General features: G+C 35.1%; 1 protein-coding gene across 5 annotated transcripts in view; it reads right to left on the reverse strand.

Moving 5' to 3' along the window:
* Window positions 1–21,079, reverse strand: part of NBEA (neurobeachin) — a 546,841-nt gene that overhangs the window by 436,298 nt on the left and 89,464 nt on the right. For all 5 annotated transcript variants that reach the window (XM_060191623.1, XM_060191622.1, XM_060191624.1 and 2 more), the window contains exons 9-10: window positions 18,185–18,382; window positions 17,214–17,347 (exon numbers count right to left, since the gene is read on the reverse strand). In XM_060191623.1, the coding sequence (XP_060047606.1) occupies window positions 17,214–17,347; window positions 18,185–18,382 (332 nt within the window). The remainder of the gene's footprint in view (window positions 1–17,213; window positions 17,348–18,184; window positions 18,383–21,079) is intronic.

Here is a 21,079-nt window from a genome sequence, read left to right on the forward strand (position 1 = left end):
ATTTAAAGATATTATTAAAGAATAAAGCTAGAGAAGAAGGTCTATCATCTATAAAAGTACTCAAATAAGTGTTATTAGAAGGACAACTTGTAATAGTTCAAACTGGGAAGCAACCCAGATGACCAACAGCAAATGAGTGGTAAAGAAAGTTGTGGCAAGTTCCAGGAAGATGGCGGACTGAGAAGCTGCTAGCAGCATGTGCTCTGATCACATATTCTGGAAACGGTAGGAATTTCTGGCTTTAGCAGGACAGTCAAAGGGGTCCTAGTGGTGACACCAAAGAGGTGACTATAATTTAATTTGGGTTAAGAATTAGAGTAAAGGTGGCACGGACTGGCGGGCGGGCTGCTCCAGACTTCCCAGGCGGTGGCGGGCAAGGCGGGTGCGCCGGGCATTGTCCTCCGCCTGGGAAGGCGGCTCCTCCGCCGGTTGCAGAGCGCTGCTGGGCAGCCAGCAGAAGACCCAGAGGGAGCACTATAGCTCGGGGCTTTCTCTTGGGAGTCTCCAGGGACCACCGTGACCCTGAGGGCAGATCCAAAGACTTCTTAAGTATAGCTCTCATTGGATCAAAGGACTTGGAGCTAGTTTGCATTTTCGAGAAATCCTTTAAAAAAGTCTGGAAGGGGTGTTCCCGGAAGATGGCGGACTGAGAAGCTGCTAGCCGCTGAGCTCCGAACACATCTCCTGGTAACAGTAAGATTTTCTGCCTTTAGCAGGCCAGCCAATAAGGGGTCATAATTATAACTTAATTTGGGTTAAGAATTAGAGTAGGGGGAAAAAATTCTTTTTTCTTCCTTTTAATTTTCAAGCATACCTCCTTCCCCCCCCCCCATAAGCAGTCCCTGGGGACCACCTCCAAGCAGGATACCCCACACCAACAAACAGGGTGCTTTTTTGAATTCACTGATAAACATTTGGGAAGTTCCTTGCACTGCTCTTTAATTACAACTCTTTTTCTTATCTTCTCCCTTTTCTCTCTCTTGTCTCTCTCTCTCTTTTTTTTTAATCTTGTCATACACTTCTGCCTTCTTCTTTGCCTTTCTGAATTTGTGAATTACTTTGGGGAAGAAATCTGACTCAGAGTGGACTCTCTATGTGTGTATCTCTGCTCTAGTTCCCTTTCCCCTCTTGTTACCCCTAGAATATACAGTGGATATTAGATTTGCATAACTGTCTATTCTAGCTATCCTCTCTTTCTTTTCTCTTTCTTCACTGGGATTTGGTTACTATTTATTCACGAACTGGAGAAATTGTTTGGCTAACTGGAAACGATTAAACTACTTCAATAATTACTTAAGTTGCTACTGTAATTCCAGAGGTGGGTGAGTGCAATTGTCATAAAGGTATTTAGTACAGTGTTACTTGTACTCAAGACACAACAACTGAGGAACAACAGAGCATAAAAAAAAAGAAACACATAAATCAAAAAAATGGGTAGATCAAAAACAAATAAAACTGCTACTCCAATGAATGAAGACAAGAGCCCAGAAGAAACTACAAATCAGCCAGAAGTAACCATAGATAAGAAAAGTATGCAAGCAACAATAAACTTCTTAGTCACAGAAATGAAAACAACATTGGAGGAAAGGAATGGCAGAATTAGGGAAATAACAGTTGAGACCCCCAAGGAAAATACTGATTATCTTGAGGCAATTAGAGAACTGAAAGCTGAAAAAGCTGTAATGAAGAAAGAAGCTGAGGCAAGGGAAAGCAGACTAACAGAAGCAGAAAACAGAATTAGTCAGACGGAGGATGAGTTAGAGAAACAAAGAAAGAGGTGAAAGAGCTTAAAAGGAGATTGAGAGACACTGAAAACAACAACAGAGACATATGGGATGATCTCAAAAGAAGTAACATTCGTATAATTGGCCTGCCAGAGGAAGAAAGAGAGGAAGGGGAAGCAAACATTTGAGAGGAAATAATACAAGAAAACTTCCCAGACCTGAATAACAGAAAGGACATCAAGATTCAAGAGGCCCAGAGAGTACCAAACAGAATCAACCCAGACCTGAAGACACCAAGACACATCATAGTCACAATGAGAAGAAGTCAGGATAAAGAAAGGATCCTAAAGGCTGCAAGAGAGAAACAAAAAGTCACATACAAGGGAAAACCCGTAAGATTATCTGCAGACTTCTTCACTCAAACTCTAAAAGCCAGAAGGGAGTGGCAAGATATCTATCGAGGCCTGAATGAAAAAGGGTTTCAACCAAGGATAATTTATCCTGCTAGACTTTCATTCAAACTAGATGGAGGGATCAAAACCTTCTTAGATAAACAACAGTTAAAGGAGGCAACCATCACCAAGCCGGACCTGAAAGAGGTAGTAAAAGACCTCTTATAAACAAGAACATCACTATAATATTTGCAATATATCAGAGCAAACAAAATTTTTTTTAGAACAATGGCACTACAATACATTAAATCCATAATATCAATAAACGTCAATGGCTTAAACTCACCCATCAAAAGGCACAGGGTGGGGGGATGGATCAGAAAACATAACCCAACCATATGCTGCTTGCAAGAATCCCATCTGTCACAACAAGATAAACACAGACTTAAAGTGAAAGGATGGAAAACTATCATACAGGCTAACGGTCCACAAAAAAGGGCAGGAGCAGTCATTCTCATCTCAGACACGATAGATTTTAAATTAAATAAAGTAATAAAAGATAGGCAAGGACATTACATAATGATTAGAGGATCAATCAGCCAAGAAGACTTAACAATTATTAACATCTATGCACCCAACGAGTGACGATCTAAATACATTAAGCATCTACTGAAAGAATTTCAAAAATAAATCAATAGTAATACAATAATAGTGGGAGACTTCAATACCCCACTCTCACACTTAGACAGATCAACAAAGCAGAGAACCAATAAAGATACAAGAGAATTGAATGAAGAGATCGACAGACTAGACCTCTTAGACATTTTCAGACTCCTCCACCCCAAAAAACTGGAATACACCTTCTTTTCAAATCCACATAACACATACTCAAGGATAGACCACATGTTAGGCCACAAAGACAGCATCAATAAATTCAAGAGCATCGAAATCATCCCAAGTATCTTCTCAGACCACAGTGGAGTAAAACTAACATTTAACAACAAACAGAAAATTATTAAAAGACACAGAACTTGGAAACTAAACAACATGCTCCTTAAGAACTGGGTCAGAGATTCACTCAAACAGGAAATTCAAATGTTCCTGGAAACAAATGAAAATGAAGACACAACCTATCAAAATATTTGGGACACAGCTAAAGCAGTACTGAGAGGGAAACTTATAGCCATACAATCACATATTAAACACCAAGAAGAAGCTCAAATGAACGACCTTACTGCACACCTCAAGGACTTAGAGGAAGAGGAACAAAGGAACAGCAAAGCATCCAGAAGTTCAGAAATCACTAAAGTAAGAGCAGAAATAAACAACATCGAAAATAAAAGAACCATACAAAAGATCAATGAAGTCAAATGTTGGTTCTTTGAAAGATTAAACAAAATTGGCAAACCCCTAGCCAGACTCACCAAACAAAAAAGAGAGAAGACTCAAATTAAGAGAATTGTAAATGATGGAGGAGATATCACAACTGACACCACAGAAATCCAGAGAATCCTGCGAAACTTCTATAAAGAACTATATGCCAGCAAGCTAGAGAATCTGGAAGAAATGGAACAATTCCTAGAAACCTATGCACTTCCAAAACTGAACCAAGAAGAACTACAAAATCTAAATGCACCAATCACAGACAAAGAAATTGAAACCGTTATTAAGAATCTCCTCAACAACAAAAGTCCTGGACCAGATGGCTTCACAAACGAATTCTACAAAACTTTCAGGAAACAGTTAATACCCATACTTCTTAAGCTTTTCCATAAGATTGAAGAAACAGGAATACTCCCTTCCACCTTCTATGAAGCCAACATCACCCTGATACCAAAAGCTGATAGGGACAGAAAAAAAAAGAAAAACTATAGACCACTATCTCTGATGAACATAGATGCCAAAATATTAAACAAGATCTTGGCCAACTGGATATAGCAACACATCAAAAAGATTGTTCATCATGACCAAGTGGGATTCATCCCAGGAATGCAAGGCAGGTTCAACATGCGTAAGTCAATCAATGTCATTCACCACATCAATAAAAACAAAGCCAAAAACCACATGATTATCTCAATAGATGCAGAGAAAGCCTTTGACAAAATTCAACACCTGTTCATGCTCAAAACTCTACAAAAATGGGAATAGATGGGGAATTCCTCAAGATAGTGGAGTCTATATATAGCAAACCTACAGCCAACATCATACTCAATGGACAGAAGCTGAAAGCATTCCCTCTCAGATCGGGGACTAGACAGGGCTGTCCACTTCACCGTTACTCTTCAACATAGTATTGGAAGTTCTTGTCATAGCAATCAGGCAAGAGAAAGAAATCAACGGAATACAGATTGGAAGGGAAGAAGTCAAGCTCTCACTATTTGCAGATGATATGATAGTATACATAGAAAGACCTAAAGAATCCAGCAGAAAATTACTGGAAGTTATTAGGCAATATAGCAAGGTATCAGGCTAAAAAATCAATGTACAAAAATTAGTGGCATTTCTTTATGCAAACACTAAATCTGAAGAAGAAGACATCCAGAAATCACTCCCATTTACTGTTTCAGCAAAATCAATCAAATACCTAGGAATAAAGTTGACCAAAGAAGTGAAAGACTTGTATGCTGAAAACTATGAGTCGCTACTCAAGGAAATAGAAACTGATACCAAGAAATTGAAAGATATCCCATGCTCATGGATTGGAAGAATAAATATCATCAAAATGAATATTCTCCCCAGAGCCATATACAAATTTAATGCAATACCCATCAAAGTTCCACCAAGCTTCTTTAAGAGAATAGAACAAACACTACAATCATTTATCAGGAACCTGAAAATACCTAGAATTGCCAAAACCATCTTAAGGAAAAGAAACAGAAATGGAGGCATCACACTCCCAGACCTTAAACTATATTATAAAGCCATCATCATCAAAACAGCATGGTACTGGAACTAAAATAGTCATACAGACCAGTGGAACAGAATTGAAAGCCCAGAAGTAAATCCCAACACCTATGGGCATCTAATCTTTGATAAGGGGGCCCAAAGGATTAAATGGAAAAAGGAAGCTCTCTTCAATAAATGGTGCTGGGAAAACTGGGTTGAAACATGCAGAAGAATGAAATTGAACCACTTTATCTCACCAGAAACAAAAATCAACTCCAAATGGATCAAAGACCTAGATGTCTGACCAGAAACAATCAAATACTTAGAGGAAAACATTGGTAAAACACTTTCCCACCTACACCTCAAGGACATCTTTGATGAATCAAACCCAATTGCAAGGAAGACTAAAGCAGAAACAAACCAATGGGACTACATCAAATTGAAAAGCTTCTGCATATCTAAAGAAACTATTAAACAGAGAGACCCCTCACAGAATGGGAGAAGATCTTCACATGCCAGACATCAGACAAGAAACTAATCACCAAAATATATAAAGAGCTCAGCAAACTTAGCACCAAAAAAGCAAATGACCCCATCCAAAAATGGGCAGAGGATATGAACAAAACATTCACCACAAAAGAGATCCAAAAGGCTAACAAACATATGAAAAACTGCTCTAGGTCACTGATTGTTAGAGAAATGCAAATTAAGACAACACTAAGATACCACCTCACTCCTGTAAGAATGGCATACATCAAAAAGGACAGCAGCAACAAATGCTGGAGAGGATGTGGGGACAGAGGAACCCTTTTACATTGCTGGTGGGAATGTAAGTTGGTACAGCCTCTGTGGAGAGCAGTCTGGAAAACTCTCAGAAGCCCAGACATGGACCTTCCATATGATCCAGTAATTCCTCTCCTGGGGTTATACCCCAAGGACTCCATAACACCCAACCAAAAAGAGGTGTGTACTCCTATGTTCATAGCAGCACAATTCATAATAGCTAAAACCTGGAAGCAACCCAGGTGCCCAACAACAGATGAGTGGCTGAGAAAGCTATGGTATATATACACAATGGAATACTATGCAGCTGTCAAGAACAATGAACCCACTTTCTCTGACCCATCTTGGACAGAGCTAGAAGGAATTATGTTAAGTGAACTAAGTCAGAAAGATAAAGATGAGTATGGGATGATCCCACTCATCAACAGAAGTTGACTAAGAAGATCTGAAAGGAAAACTAAAAGCAGGACCTGATCAAATTGTAAGTAGGGCACCAAAGTAAAAACCCAGTGGTGAGGGGTAGACATGCAGCTTCCTGGGCCAGTGGGGGGTGGGAGTGGGCGGGAGGGATGGGTCACAGTCCTTTGGTGGTGGGAATGGTGTTGGCAAATGCTAGAAGAAGGGAATGGTGTTTATGTACACTCCTAGCAAAATGTAGACATATAAATCAGTAGTTAATTAATATGAGAGGGGGAAAATCAATTGTATGTCTCAAAGTTTCTCAAAACACAAACTGAATCTTTTTAATATATAGGCTGTCTATTTTATATGTGGACTCTCTCAAAAGCCTAGACCAAGTAGATTAGAAGCATCCAATAGCACAGCTATATACAAGATACTGGATACTGTACAGCAAACCATAACAGAAGGACCTTTCAAAGTTAACCCAATTACCCAATAATGTGATGATAACATTAACTATCGATTGTCTTTTGGAACCTTAAGACAGCAGGAACCTCACATCTCCACTATAGAGCCCCTACTTCCCCCAGTCCTGGAACCCTTGGATAGGGCCCACTTTCCCATATGCATCTCCCAATCCAAACCAAATAATATTGCATCCGCCGATCACAACTTAACCAACGCAATGATTGCCACCTCAACATGCTTCACCTCAGACTGTGTCCAGAGACTTCACGTGTGGAATGACAACCCTTCAGCTTCATTACTCGGGTGAGACCTTTCCTTTAATAGTACACTCTAATTTCATCTCAGGTAGTTCACTTTCTAAGAAAGTCCCATAACCTAGATATACACCAGTTTCTGTGAGAGAGAGCTTATGTGCACACGTATCCATAAACTACTGCAAAATATATACCTGAAAGCAGAAGTACACTAGAGTTTGCAGTGAGTACCTCCCTAACACTTCCTCTCCACCATTCCAAGCTTGGGATCCATGATTGCTCAACAAATTGTTTGGCTTCGTATGTTAACTCTCTTTTCAATCACCAGGTTCCATATGCCACCAGGATGCTGGCCAGGCTTCCCTGGACTGAAGACCCCACCAATGTGTCCTGGAGCTCAGCTTCCCCAGAGACACACCTTACTAGGGAAAGAGAGAGGCAGACTGGGAGTATGGACCGACCAGTCAACGCCCATGTTCAGCGGGGAAGCAATTACAGAAGCCAGACCTTCTACCTTCTGCAACCCTCTACACCCTGGGTCCATGCTCCCAGAGGGCTAGAGAATGGGAAAGCTATCATGAGAGGGGGTGGGTTATGGAGATTGGGTGGTGGGAATTGTGTGGAGTTGTACCCCTCCTACCTTATGTTTTTGTTCATTAATCCTTTCTTAAATAAAAAATTAAAAAAAAAAAAGAAAGTTGTGGCAAAACTCCTAGGCATTTATCCAGAGGACATTCACACACTCATTTGGGGGGACACAATGCACCCCTATGTTCATAACTGCATTATTCACAATAACCAGAGTAAAACAGTTTAAATGCCAATCATCAGTTGACTGGCTAAAGAAATTATGGGATATATATCCATGGAATAATTACTCTGAAATAAAAAAGATGACATTGTGTCTTTTGGGACAAAATGGATGAAATTGGAAGTGACTATGTTTAGTGAAATAAGTAAAGAGATGAAAGACAACTACCAGATGGTTTCACTCATATGTGGAATCTAGAGATCTGATTTACATGAACTTGCCAAAATAAAAAAATTGAAAAAAACAGAAGGAAGCAAACTTTTTGCAAGACTTATGAGAACGATGGTGGTTATTATCTTTGGGAGGTGGGAGGGTGAGGATACAGAACACTGGTGGTAGGCGTAGTGTGGAACTATACATTATAATCTGACAATCTTGTAACAAACTTTTAATAACAAAAAAAAATTAAAAGTTGTGGTAGGTATACCACTCAGCTGAAAAATAATAAAATCTTGAGAAAGAATCATGTTAAGTGAGATAAATCAAAAAGAGGAAGACAAATACCACATGGTCACATATAGGTGGAATTTAAGCAACAAGGCCATAAAAGGAAAACACAATGTGACACTTGGACCAGATGTGATGCATTGCACCAAAGCAAAACACTCTGGAGGAGGAGGGGATGAAAGCAAATGAAGAGGGCTTTGTTGCATGATGAAAAAGGACCTCAGTTAGGGCGTGAGAGTGTTTCTCAGACACCTATCATGGAATATGACATAAGAAATTCTACCCCTGTGTCAAGAACTAAACAGTATCCATTCCCAATAAAATGACTTATGAAAAAGCAAATATTATTCGATTAAATCTCAGTAAATATCACATTATTATATATCACAACCAAATGAATTTATCCAAGGTATATATGCAAATCTATTTGAAATTCAAAAAACAACAAACAGTAAAACATAAATTACATGTTCATATCAATAGATGTAACACTCCAGCATTGAACTAGCATATTTGTTTGCTTGTTTATTTATATACCGGATAAAGACAGACACTGGGAGGAAACAGGGAGACAGAGAGGGAACAAGAAAGAGCCACCTGCACCACTGTTTCACCACTTGTGAAGCTTTCCAAGGGGACTCTGCAGGTGGGGCTGGGTAGTGGTGCACCAGGGTTTTATACCTAGGAACAAATGTGCTCAACCAGGTGCACCACTACCCAGCCCCACTAGCATGATTTTTAAATATCTGTGGTGGAGGAGGATGAATTGGTAGTAGATGTCATGCACTGACCCCTATCATGGGGAGATACCTGTGACAATAACAACACCAAAATCAAGATTAAAGGCCCAAATCCAGAACAATGACACCAAATGCTCAAAAGGATTTATGAATGGGATGGAATGGGAATGCAAATGGGAAAAATAATATTGAAAGACCTTTGTTTCTAACAGTTCTTAATTTTCTACATCCATGTTCACATTTCCTAGTCTGACCGATCGTAAAAACATTTTCTTGGTCTGCTTGCTTTTATTTAGGTTCATTAACCAAGCCATGTATAAAGTGATCAGATAGAACATGTTTCAAATAAAAACTCATAACCTTCTCTAATTTTACATTTATATTTTATATATATATTTTTTGAGAGAGAGAGTGATACAGAGAAAGACACAGAGAGAATACCAGAACACTGCTCAGCTCTGGCTTATGGTGGGGCTGGATATTGAACCTGGGACATTAGAGCCTCAGGCATGAGAGTCTGTTTACATAACCATGATGCTGTTGCCCCAGCCCAAAAACTCATAACCTTCTCGTTCACACAATTTCTATTGCAACTGGTTATTTTATTTATTTATTTACCTATTTATCTATTTATTTATTTATGGTACAGTACTAGAGTTTGAAACCAGAGCTTCACTCATGGCATTACAGCTCAACCCCTACTTTTTCTGTTTTAATGATGAAGAGGATAAAGTAAATTGGAGCAAATTGAAGGAGAGAGAGAGAGAGCACAAGAGGCTACCAAACTCAGATCCTCAGGCAGCGTAAAGAATGCACTCTACCAGGGGTGAGCTATTTTCTGGCCTCAAAGTAATCTTTTTAATTGAAGAACAATTATAGAAAAGTAAACACTTCCTAAGAAAATTATATTTCTTTAAGATTGATTTGTCTTGTCTATGAGAAAGCACAACTAGAACACTGATAATAGAGACTTTATCAGCTAAGTCTTCTCCTTGGCCAAAAGAAACACTTTATAATGAACTATAGTAAAACATTTTATTTAATATGTCATTGAGTCTTAAGACTAAAAGAAAAAAAGTTTTTTTCCTACTGACAGTTAACAAATTCCTTAGGTTGTTTGGAATGTTCTGCAAAATGTATAACTAAACATTTTCTGTAAAGTTTCCACAATATAAAAAGAGTTAGTCTGACAACAAAAAGTTGTGAAAACTAAATTATAATTTTCCTATGTTTCCTTCAGAATAGTCACTTAGCCTTTTATTTTTTACTCCTTAAAATTAATTTTTGCAGTGAATTCATTATAAACTACCTTTTACTCCAATTAAATTTCACTAAACAAATTATTGGTCCTCTCTTTTAATTAAGAAAGTGCATGCTAAGTATACATTTGTATTTTCATTACCAATTTAGTAAATTTAAAAAAAAAAAGGTAAACTACCAGAAAAGCATATTAAGAAATAATATGAATTCTTTCTGGAAACAAAAATCAAATTAAAGGGTATATCAAATAGCTATAGCAGGATAAAATTATTTTAAATGCCTCTGGAAGCCAAATATCAGAGCAACTTTTGAGACTGAATGGTTGTGCACCTGGTTGAGAATACATTACAATGTGAAAGGACCCGGGTTCACAGCCCCAATCCTCACCTGAAAGAGGAAAGATTCACAAACAGTGAAACAGTACTGCAGGTGTCTCTCTTTCTCTCTCCCTATCTTCCCCTTCTCATTAGATTTCTATCTCTGTCAAGTAAGTAAATAGACTATTTTTTCAGAAGAGCAACTTTCATAAAAAGAGATCAGTATGTAATGTAATGATTTCATTTCTTCACTTTCAAAGGGCATCAATATTTCATTTTTTCACACTGACTGGGCTTTAAGGTATGTAATACAAGCTTAACGTTATATGTGTAATAGGCATTTTTACCTGAACTAGATACGATGAAAGATGGCCAGACAAAAATATTGTGTCACCTGAAAGTGATGTGTTAGAGGAAATCTGGTTACTTAAACATTTCAATATATAAATGTCCAGGTAATTTTGTTGGTTTATTTTTGCTAATACAGCTAATCAGAACTTTACAATGATATTTTTAGCTATTAAAGGGAGGTGTCTTTTTATTTTATTTTATTTTTTTAGGGAGACAGAAAATTAAAATCGGGAGCCAGAGGTACCGCAGCGGATTAAGCGCCGGTGGCAAAAAACACAAGGACCGATTAGAGTCCCCGGCTCCCCACTTGCAGAGGCGTCGCTTCACAAGTGGTGAAGCAGGTCTGGAGGTGTCTTTCTCTCTCCCTCTCTGTCTTCCCCTCCACTCTCCATTTCTCTCTATCCTATCTAACAACAATGACATCAATAACAAAAACAATCATAACTACAACAATAAAACAACAAGGGCAACAAAAGAGAAAATAAATATTTTTTTTAAATTAAAAAAAATTAAAATCTCTGAAATAACTATTACCAGGATGATTTTCAAAGGGGAAAAAAAGGAAATATTTAAGATCACTGAACAAATTAATGTGTCATAAATAGTCCCATTAAAAGACAATGCATAATAATAGGTTTACTGACATAACCACTTTATGGGATTCTTTATTTTTCTTTTTTAATATTTATTTATTTATTCCCTTCTGTTGCCCTTGTTGTTTTATTGTTATAGTTATTATTTGTTGTTGTTGTCATTGGATAGGACAGAAAGAAATGGAGAGACAAGGGGAAGATGGTGTGGGGGGGTAGACACCTGCAGATCTGCTTCACCACCTGTGAAGCAACTCTCCTGCAGGTGGGGAGCCAGGGGCCCAAACTGAGATCCTTATGCCTGTCCTTCCACTTTGCATCACATGCGCTTCACCCGCTGGCTACCGCCCAACTCCGGGATTCTTTTTTTTTTATTTCATGTTTTACCAAGAAATCTATCAAATAGCCTGCATTTATCATAATTAAAAATTAAAGGGCCACTTTTCTGAGAAAGCACATTTATACATTTGCAATAATTCATTTAAATTATCACTTGAATTTGATAGATTATAAAAGTATATGAGCAAATATAGCACTAATAATAAATTAGAGTAACACAAAATTACATGGCATCAATGGATTGATGTTCTTTGAGAGTAGGAAGAAAATTCATTAAATGTCTACAATATTAAATGCCTCTACTATGCCAAATATTAAGATACACACTTTCATACAGTACTTTATTGTTTATTTGTATAATAGTAAGATAAGACTGGCATTAGTAAAATCATTCCACTGCAGAATGGATTTTCAGAATTCTCCATGGTAGTAACAGTTCTGAAGTCAGAATCAGAACTCAAAGTTTCAGTGACCCTAAGCAAGTTTCTTACTTTTTCTTTTTCTAGCAGCAGAACATGGTTAGGTGAGATAATATAATGAATACACTTAGGAATGATGGCTGCCATATAATAAGTACTAAGATGTTATGCTTCTAATTCTGCTTCTAAAAACCCCTTCTGTTTCATTTGGTTTAATCCCCCCTGCTTAACACTGTATTCTATTTATATAACCACTGTTAACAAGCACCACCCTCCCTCCAGGGCATTGGTGGTTCAGTGGTAGAATTCTTGCCTGCTCCGCCCCCTCTCCTTGTCACACCCTGATTTTCACCAGTCACTTTTCTCTCCACCCTCTCTACATCACATCCTGTTCACACCCTACTTGGAAAGTATATATAAGGACAGCATTGTTCATTTTAGTTTAGTTTTTGGTTTAGCTCAGCTTGGTTTAGATTGTGCCGCGTCCTGCATGAATAAAGAGATACTGCCTACAGCTCAACCATGAGTCCCGGGTCGTCTGTCTCCGCCTGTGAAGCCAGCCCGACACTAAGAAAATAGTGTATACTACTTATAGAAATCCACAGCCATTTCATCACCCATGAGCACGCAGTACAGAAAAAATAGGGCTAATAACTCAAAGCCATCTTCCCCTCCAAGTATACTTGCGTGTTGACAGCAGTGCATTATCTCTAATGAGAGGTAATCTCTTGTTGTATTTTAATTGTTTAATATACAAAAAATCATTTTATATATTGTTCCAGAAAATACTTTTTCAAATATTTTATCAAAACAAATTCATGATAATCACAAAATAACAAAGGATATGCTAATGTTTTATTACCTAAACAATTCAATAACATACATTCTTTTAAAAAGAATGCAAGTAAAGTCCATGAGATAATGCACCAGCTAGGGTACATATTTGTTCTCAATAGTCAATGGACTAAGTGGGATCAACCAGTTCAGTATAAAATAGCATTAGTCTCAGAAGAATGACACTTTATTCAAATAGTTTTGACCACTTGGAAGAATTACTCAAATAAATCAAAGTACTCAAGAATCATTAAGAATAGGGTAAAAAATGTGGTCCAGGAGATGGCGCAGTGGATAAAGCATTGGATTCTCAACCATGAGGTCCTGAGTTCAATCCCCAGCAGCACATGTACCAGAGTGATGTCCGGTTTTTTCTCTAACTCCTATCTTTCTCATGAATAAATAAATTCTTTAAAAATTTTTAAAAAAAATAATAGGATAAAAAATTACAACAAATCACATAAAAAAATGCTGGATGTATTACCACAAGTTACTTGGTCCAGTTTAATAAAATTCATGTGCTCTTTATGATGGTTAATTTTAGGGACCAAGATAAAGACTAACTACTTGTTAACTAAAAATAATTCTTAGAAAATTAAATACTAAGATCAGTATTTAATTTAAAAACAAATCTAAAATTGAGATGAGGAAAAATCACCTTAAGGTCATTCAAGTTTCAAGACATAACAGTGGCTTCAAAACTTGCAGTAGCACAGGCCGCAATTTTAATTCATTATATCTAGAAAACTGATGGTTAAGAGTCAGTTTTCATCACCACAACAGAATTCAAAATAAAAGGTTTATTTAATTACTTAAATAATTCCCAAAGATATATAAAATCACTTATACAAAGAACCTCAAATATGAATATGGTCTCTATTATAACAATCAATTTCTCTATAATTAATGATATATGTTAACAAAAACAACAGTATTAGTAATGACAGTGTATATCACTTACATTATCATTATAATAATTAAAGCCAACAAGTATTTGAGTATAATATGTGGATCTACATATTATTGTTTTTAAGTTAAATAACCCAGTAAACTATTATATTACCATATTATAATGCAGACAGCAGAAGTATAAAAAAATTAATGCTCCACATTACACTAATATAAATATAGTAAACTCAGGATTTGAAGCTATGTCTTTCTGGTTTAAATGCATGGATGTATAAAAAATTCTAAAATAGTCACTTGTTATAACAAGTAACAAAACTATCTTGTACAAATGTACACTATTTTAAGGGTTTCACAAAATAAGATAATTGCATATCTTATTAGGAAACTATACTGTATAAAATTCATATATAATTATGAGTATACAATTATGGAATAAGGGTCACAGTAGAAGTAAAGCTTGAAGAACAAATTTCATCAATTTGGATTACTAAGTAAATTTCATGGAAACTCAAATGTTTTAGCTGGAAACATAATGACAGAGAAATTAATTAATTTTACCTTAACTAAGACAATAATATTGAAAATTTAGTCTTATGGGGGAGTTGGGCAGTAGCGCAGTGTGTTAAGTGCACGTGATGCACAGCGCAATGACATGCATAAGGGTCCCTGCTCGAGCCCCTGGCTCCCCACCTGCAAGGGGGTTGCTTCACAAGCTATGAAGCAGGTCTGCAGGTGCCTATCTTTCTCTCCCCCTCTCTGTCTTCCCCTCCTCTCTCCATTTCTCTCTGTCCTATCCAACAATGACAACATCATAACAACAATAAAATAACAAGGGCAACAAAAGGGAATAAATATTTTTTTAAAAATTAGTCTTATATTTATTACCAACAGCCATGCTTTAAAATCTTCCCTGGAAGATTTTAAAACTTCAAATTGTTTCTCGCTCATCTGGAACAATTTAATTGTTACCCCCCCAAAAAAAAGATGGCATACATATTTCAAGGTCTCATCTATATGAATTTATGATAAAGTCATCAAGAAAAGTTATCAGTCCTGTTCTATAGCTGAGAATCTGTGTTCAAGTAGAGAACAAAGTTTTATTTAACGACCTGTCTTTGACATTTTAAAAACTGAAAGAATGGTAATACTTATGCACACACTTGTTATAAACAGTCCCCTTAAAATATAAAATAACAGAAGACTATATTGCTAATACATACTCAAGTATCCCCAAAAGAATCAACTGCAGAGATCAAAAGTTTTAAAATAATTAATGAAAACATATTAAATATGAATTCAAAAGATCACATAAATGAAATACAGGGTAATTTAAGATTGGCCATGTACAATTCTTAAAGAGAATATAACTTTTTTTTTAGAATCTAACTTCTTATATTTTTCTATTGGTTATAAGAACTTATATCACAAAAAAAAATTATCACAGAGCAAAATTACAATGCACGACATAAAAGAAACAAACCAAATGAAAATTATAATGCTAACTCTCCACACTGTTTTCCAACTCCACAATGACACACATAAAAATCTAAATATGAAAACAGGATATAAACACATTGAGTTTTGAAGACAAGCAATAAATACTAGTCATGTGCCTTGGCTGTATGGAACCAATAACCTGTTAACTACAATTTTAGCAATAAGGGCTTTATAATAGCTACCCAAAAGATACTGTGATAAGTAACAACATTTCAAACTGCATAATCATTCTAATTTCTCATCACAAAATTTAAGATTTCATTTAAGTTTAAATTAATTATGAATGTCATATAGATCTGTAAAGAAAACTGAAATTACATATGTAATTTTCTACGGTTAATTTCATCTCAAATGTGTTTATGTTATTGGTAATAATATATGCCAGTTTACTTACATAATAAAGAACATATCAAGAACTTAAATTGTCATTTTTATACTAGGCTGATAAACATCCTAATAAATTATTTAGGCTCTCTTAGCAAAGTAGTATCACAACAGGGCATAACTTTAGTTTTCCTTTTCATTGCAAAGATTTTCATTTCAGAACTCCAACATTTAAATTGTACTGATATAAAAGGAAGCATGACTAATAGAAACTGGATGTTGTAAATGTACAGAATCACTTTTACATTTTACAAAAAAGTGATACCAATTCAGGCACAAAATGATTAGCAACACTAAAATTTAACTCTGTAAACAACAGCTTTAAATATTATATATGTTAAGTTCATATGTTATATTTCACTGAGATAATTTTTACCGATTTTATCAGATTAGTTCATTAATTCTCCCAATCATTAACTGGGTATTGATTCATGAAGGATTTCTTATGTGCATATACATTCTTATGAAAAATCCCCATATTACTTATAAAGTAAAAATGTAATGGTTAACCTATATAATTTTCCCTTTAGCCTCTCCAAATGCAACAATTGGTTTACTCAGTCAAAATAGCTTTTAAAATTCACAATTAAGTTCTACGATATGTAATTCAAATATATGCCATTATCTAAGTTTGACACTTGAAGCATTCATTTTAACTTGAAAAGGAAGCTACGAAATTACTTTATTAGAAGAACATAGGAGGTGGACAGTGGTGCACCTAGTTCATTTAAGCACACCCATTACAGTGCAGAAGGACCTGGGTTTGAGTCTACAGGCCCCCTTCGTGGGGGGGTGGAGGGGAGTGATGGTTCAGGAGTGGTGAAACAGTGCTACAAGTGTCTCTCTTTCTCTTTCCCCTCTCTATTTCAAATTCTCTCTACATCTATCATATATATACATATATGACATATGTATATATACACATACTATTAAAAATGAATAAATAAGAACTTTAAGTTTAATATAAACATGAATATGCCACTGGTTTGAAGTCTCAAACAATGATGTATAAAGGAAAGCAAATAATAGCTAATATTGTGGCAATCTTATGAAAATGGTTGTAAAACATATTGTCTTTAGGCTACAGATTATGTTATCAAATACAATTCTTGCTAATAAACTTTAGTAATTTCCTTTAACATGACAGAATTTATAGACAATTTAAATCATAAGTAACTGTAAAAGACAAATCAGGAATAACATCTGTCCTAGATTGCCTAGTATAATTAATATTATTATTACCAAGGTAGTAATTCCATCATGCTTATAAGACTCTAAGTGTTGTTTTTTTTAATATCATGTAAAAAACTTATCTACCTTAGTATAAAGAACCTTTCATTAGTACATGAAAGACATAATCCAAGTGTGTAGAAGTGTTAGCAATTACACATTTAAAGAAAACTTACCAGACAGTTGTTTCCACTTGACTATCATTGAGTTGTCTATTATCCAATTGGGCAAAAAGTGGGAAAAGCACTTGAATCCCTCCAATTGAGTGAATTGCACTATGTATTGAATGTGTTACTATAGCTTTCACATCCTATGTTTGAAAACAAAAATACTTATTAAATTTCTAATAAAATAATTTCATTTTGTTCCAAATATCTTTAAGATAAATAACATAGAACATTTTAAAGCCTTTAAACTATATCATTTTCAATACACATATAAATGTAAGAAGAATTTCTCTTAATCATTTTAAGCAAATCTTCAGTTGAGAGGTTTTTACACTGAAATATGAAATTATAGATGAAAAGTATTTTACAGTAAGAAACAATATTGAATCTATAGATATGATTTCTTTCTTTTTTTTTAGTTGAATCTCAGACATGCTGTTGTTCAAGACTCTGTCACTGATGTGGATAGCCTCCACACATTGGTTGAAATTGGAGCTAGGAGTCTTAAGTATAGTATCAGTTAATTACTTGTCATTCATAGACACTACTCTTTTACTTCTTTAACAATTTTTTCCTTTATTGGGGGGTTAATGTTTTACAGTCGCCAGTAAATACAATAGTTTTTACATGCATGACATTTCTCAGCTTTCCATATAAGAATACAACCCTCACTAGGTTTAATTAGAGATATAATTTCATGTTTAAGTAATATTAATACATCGTTAAAGCAACATATATTTTTACACCTAGTATCCATTAGTTAAGCTATCCAAATGACTTTATCTCAAAGAATACAAAACAAATAAGTCCAAATAAAGCATGCTGCTAAAAAAAAAGAAAAACTTTAGAAAGCTACTATTCAAAAAGCTAGAAAACAAGAGGAAAAGAAGCAACTGTACATATATAGGCGAACAGTGATTAATTGATAAAATATACTACTTATTACTGTTGATGAGAAAATTTAATTTACTGATACCCACCTGAAGCATGAGGGCATGTGGAGAATGTACAAAAATTGACGCATTTTCCTTTGGTGATGATTCCAGGCATAACTGAGCATCAGTGGCTTTCGCATTATATGTAAAGGCAATACTACTTGCAAGCTTCCCATCATACAGAACTTGTTTATGATGTTCTGCCAAGTGAATATCACTCTCAGATTTAAACTTGAAGGTGCTCTGTAAGAAAAAAACTAAATTAAACACTCTTTTAAAATTAACTTAACAAAACAAGAGAAGTTTAAAGACAGAGAAACATTTGAGAGAATAACTTATTGTGTGCCTTCAATACATTATGTATATTAGTGGGTATAATTTTATTACTTTATTAATCTCACTTCGGTTCTATAACAGCAAAATTTTAATATCTCAGTAAAAATGTTCATTTTATTCGCTCTTTGGTTTTAGTCATTATTAAGTTATTTACAAAATAATATTATCAGAAAATTACTTCTTTGCCACCAGCTAGTAAATGAATAGAATTTTACTTCATACAAATTTACAATTTTCAAAAGCACTTAAAAATCAAACTTATGAGTTATATAAAATTAGTATCATTCAATATTAAAAAATATTCTATATACAAAGATATTCATCTTTACTAAAAAAGGATGCCAACATATTGAACATCAGTATTACTCCACAAAATTATACAAATAATCATGCTATACTCAGAAGTTAAGTTCATATAGACACATCATTGCTTTATAAGAAGGAACAAATGAAGATGTATCGACTATAACAAGTAAAATATTGTTAGGTATTATTAACATTCCCTGAACATATGAACGTGAGAATAACAAATATTTAGCAACTAGAATAATCGCATATATCAATATTATTACTTTTTCAACAATTTTGAAAACTGAACTTTAGGAAAAGGTCTAGAAGGGAGGAAATCAGAACAAAACACCTACTGATTTATAGTCAATATTAATGGATTTGTAGAAAGTGATCAACATTATAATCTAAGCTGAGCCATTAATTTTTATTGACATTTAATAATAATCAAAGAAGCCATTTAATTGATGTGGCTCCAATTTCCTTACTCTAATGTTTTAATAACATTATATCAACTATTCCTAATTCAAGCTCTTAAAGGAGGTAAACCAGGGGTGGGGGTTGGGTGGGGGAGGCATTGGTGCACTCAGTAGAGTGTACACAGTACCATGTGTTTGGATCCAGGAGGAAGACCATTGTTCCCACTTGCAGGGGAACATCCTCACAAGCACTAGAGCATTGCTGAAGCTGCCTCACTCTCTCTCCTCCATTTCTCTCTGTCTCCACCTAAGGAGGGAGGAAGGGCTGACAGTAGCAGCAGAGTCATGTGCAGACATCAAGTCCCAGCAATAAACTGGTGGCAAGAAAAAAAACAAAAAAGGTAAACCAATATGGTTCCTACTGCTCAGTTCCAGTCAGTTATTGCCCCCATGTTTCCAGGTCTAGTAAATATATATTTTTAAAACTATGAAATCTTGACTTTTATATAAAATCATCTATTTTTAATTTAATACAAACATTATAAAGCATTCTACGGACCAAAAATGCCATTTAGTTGGCTTCTTAACTTTGGAATGAATTCCGAGAGAGGCTAGTTTCTAAGTTGAACATAGATGCAAACAGTAATTATTAGGTATATGCCAATGTTAAAAACAACACGGATAATTAAAATTGTGTATCTATGTAGCTACAGAAGTTATTTGTTTAGATATTCCGTATCAGATATAAACTAACAAAATTACACTATACTAATTCAAAGCTTTTATTCTCTTAATTAAATGGAATGGATATTATTGCCTCATCTTTTGGTTTTTATAGCACAAATTCACACATTCCAGGCTAGAGGTAACAGATTTAAATTATGTTTTAGTTTAAATTAAATATGCTATTGCAGTTCTTAATGTATTTAAATTTAGGTGAAAATTATAATAAAAAACTAGAAAAGAAAGTTTTGTTGAGCCATAGTCAATGGCAATATCTAGAAATTCACAAGGAAAACTGTTCATTATAAACTACAAGTCAGTATAAAACAAGTTTATCCCACAATAATCCTTCAGCAACTTGTAAAATGTTTCACTCAGGGAATATGTATCCAAGAATTATTATGATACTCCACTGTTCAAAAATTATTACTGTGCTTCCTGATTAAGTAGTTCCTTTACTGATGGTTTCCTTTTATAAAGTATGGGTATTTGCTGACAGATATAAAGTTTTTATTTTAGTAATTGGCAAAACAATTCACTTGGATAGTGCACTACTTTGCCATGTACACGATTTCAGTTTGAGCTTGACCTGACCCATCACTGAAGGAAGCTTTGCTGCTATCGTTTCATCCCTCTATCTCACAGTCTCTCTCTGCTTAACTTTCTGAAAATGTCAGTCCAAAACCCTGAAACCGTGAAAAAAAAATTAGCTCTCACTTTTCTATTAGAAAGTTAAATACATATATAATCTCATGACGTAATTTTGTTTTAGTTTCAAGGCTTCTTTTAATATGATATTCCTGATAGCTTCATTTATCACCTGTAACAGCTAATCATTCTTCTTACATGTCTCTAAACACTAATGTTTAAGGATAAATGTTCACCATAACAGTGAACTGTAAAAAGTAGTACTACATGAAGATACTATACAACTGGTATTCACTAGTAAGGAAGCATTTATTGATAATTTATAAAATGTAAGGGGTGGGGCTAGGTAGTGGACCAGAGTTCAAGCCCCTCACGTACATACGTAAGCTTCACAAGCAGGTCTGCAGTTGTCTAACTCCCCTCCCACTGTCAATTTATATCTGTCCTATAAAATAAATAGATAAATAAAAAGGAAAATAATGGGTCAAGTGAATTAATCATGCAGGCACGGAGCCTTAGTGATAAC

Source organism: Erinaceus europaeus, chromosome 5 (genome assembly GCF_950295315.1).
Source record: "Erinaceus europaeus chromosome 5, mEriEur2.1, whole genome shotgun sequence".
Taxonomy (NCBI): domain Eukaryota; kingdom Metazoa; phylum Chordata; class Mammalia; order Eulipotyphla; family Erinaceidae; genus Erinaceus; species Erinaceus europaeus.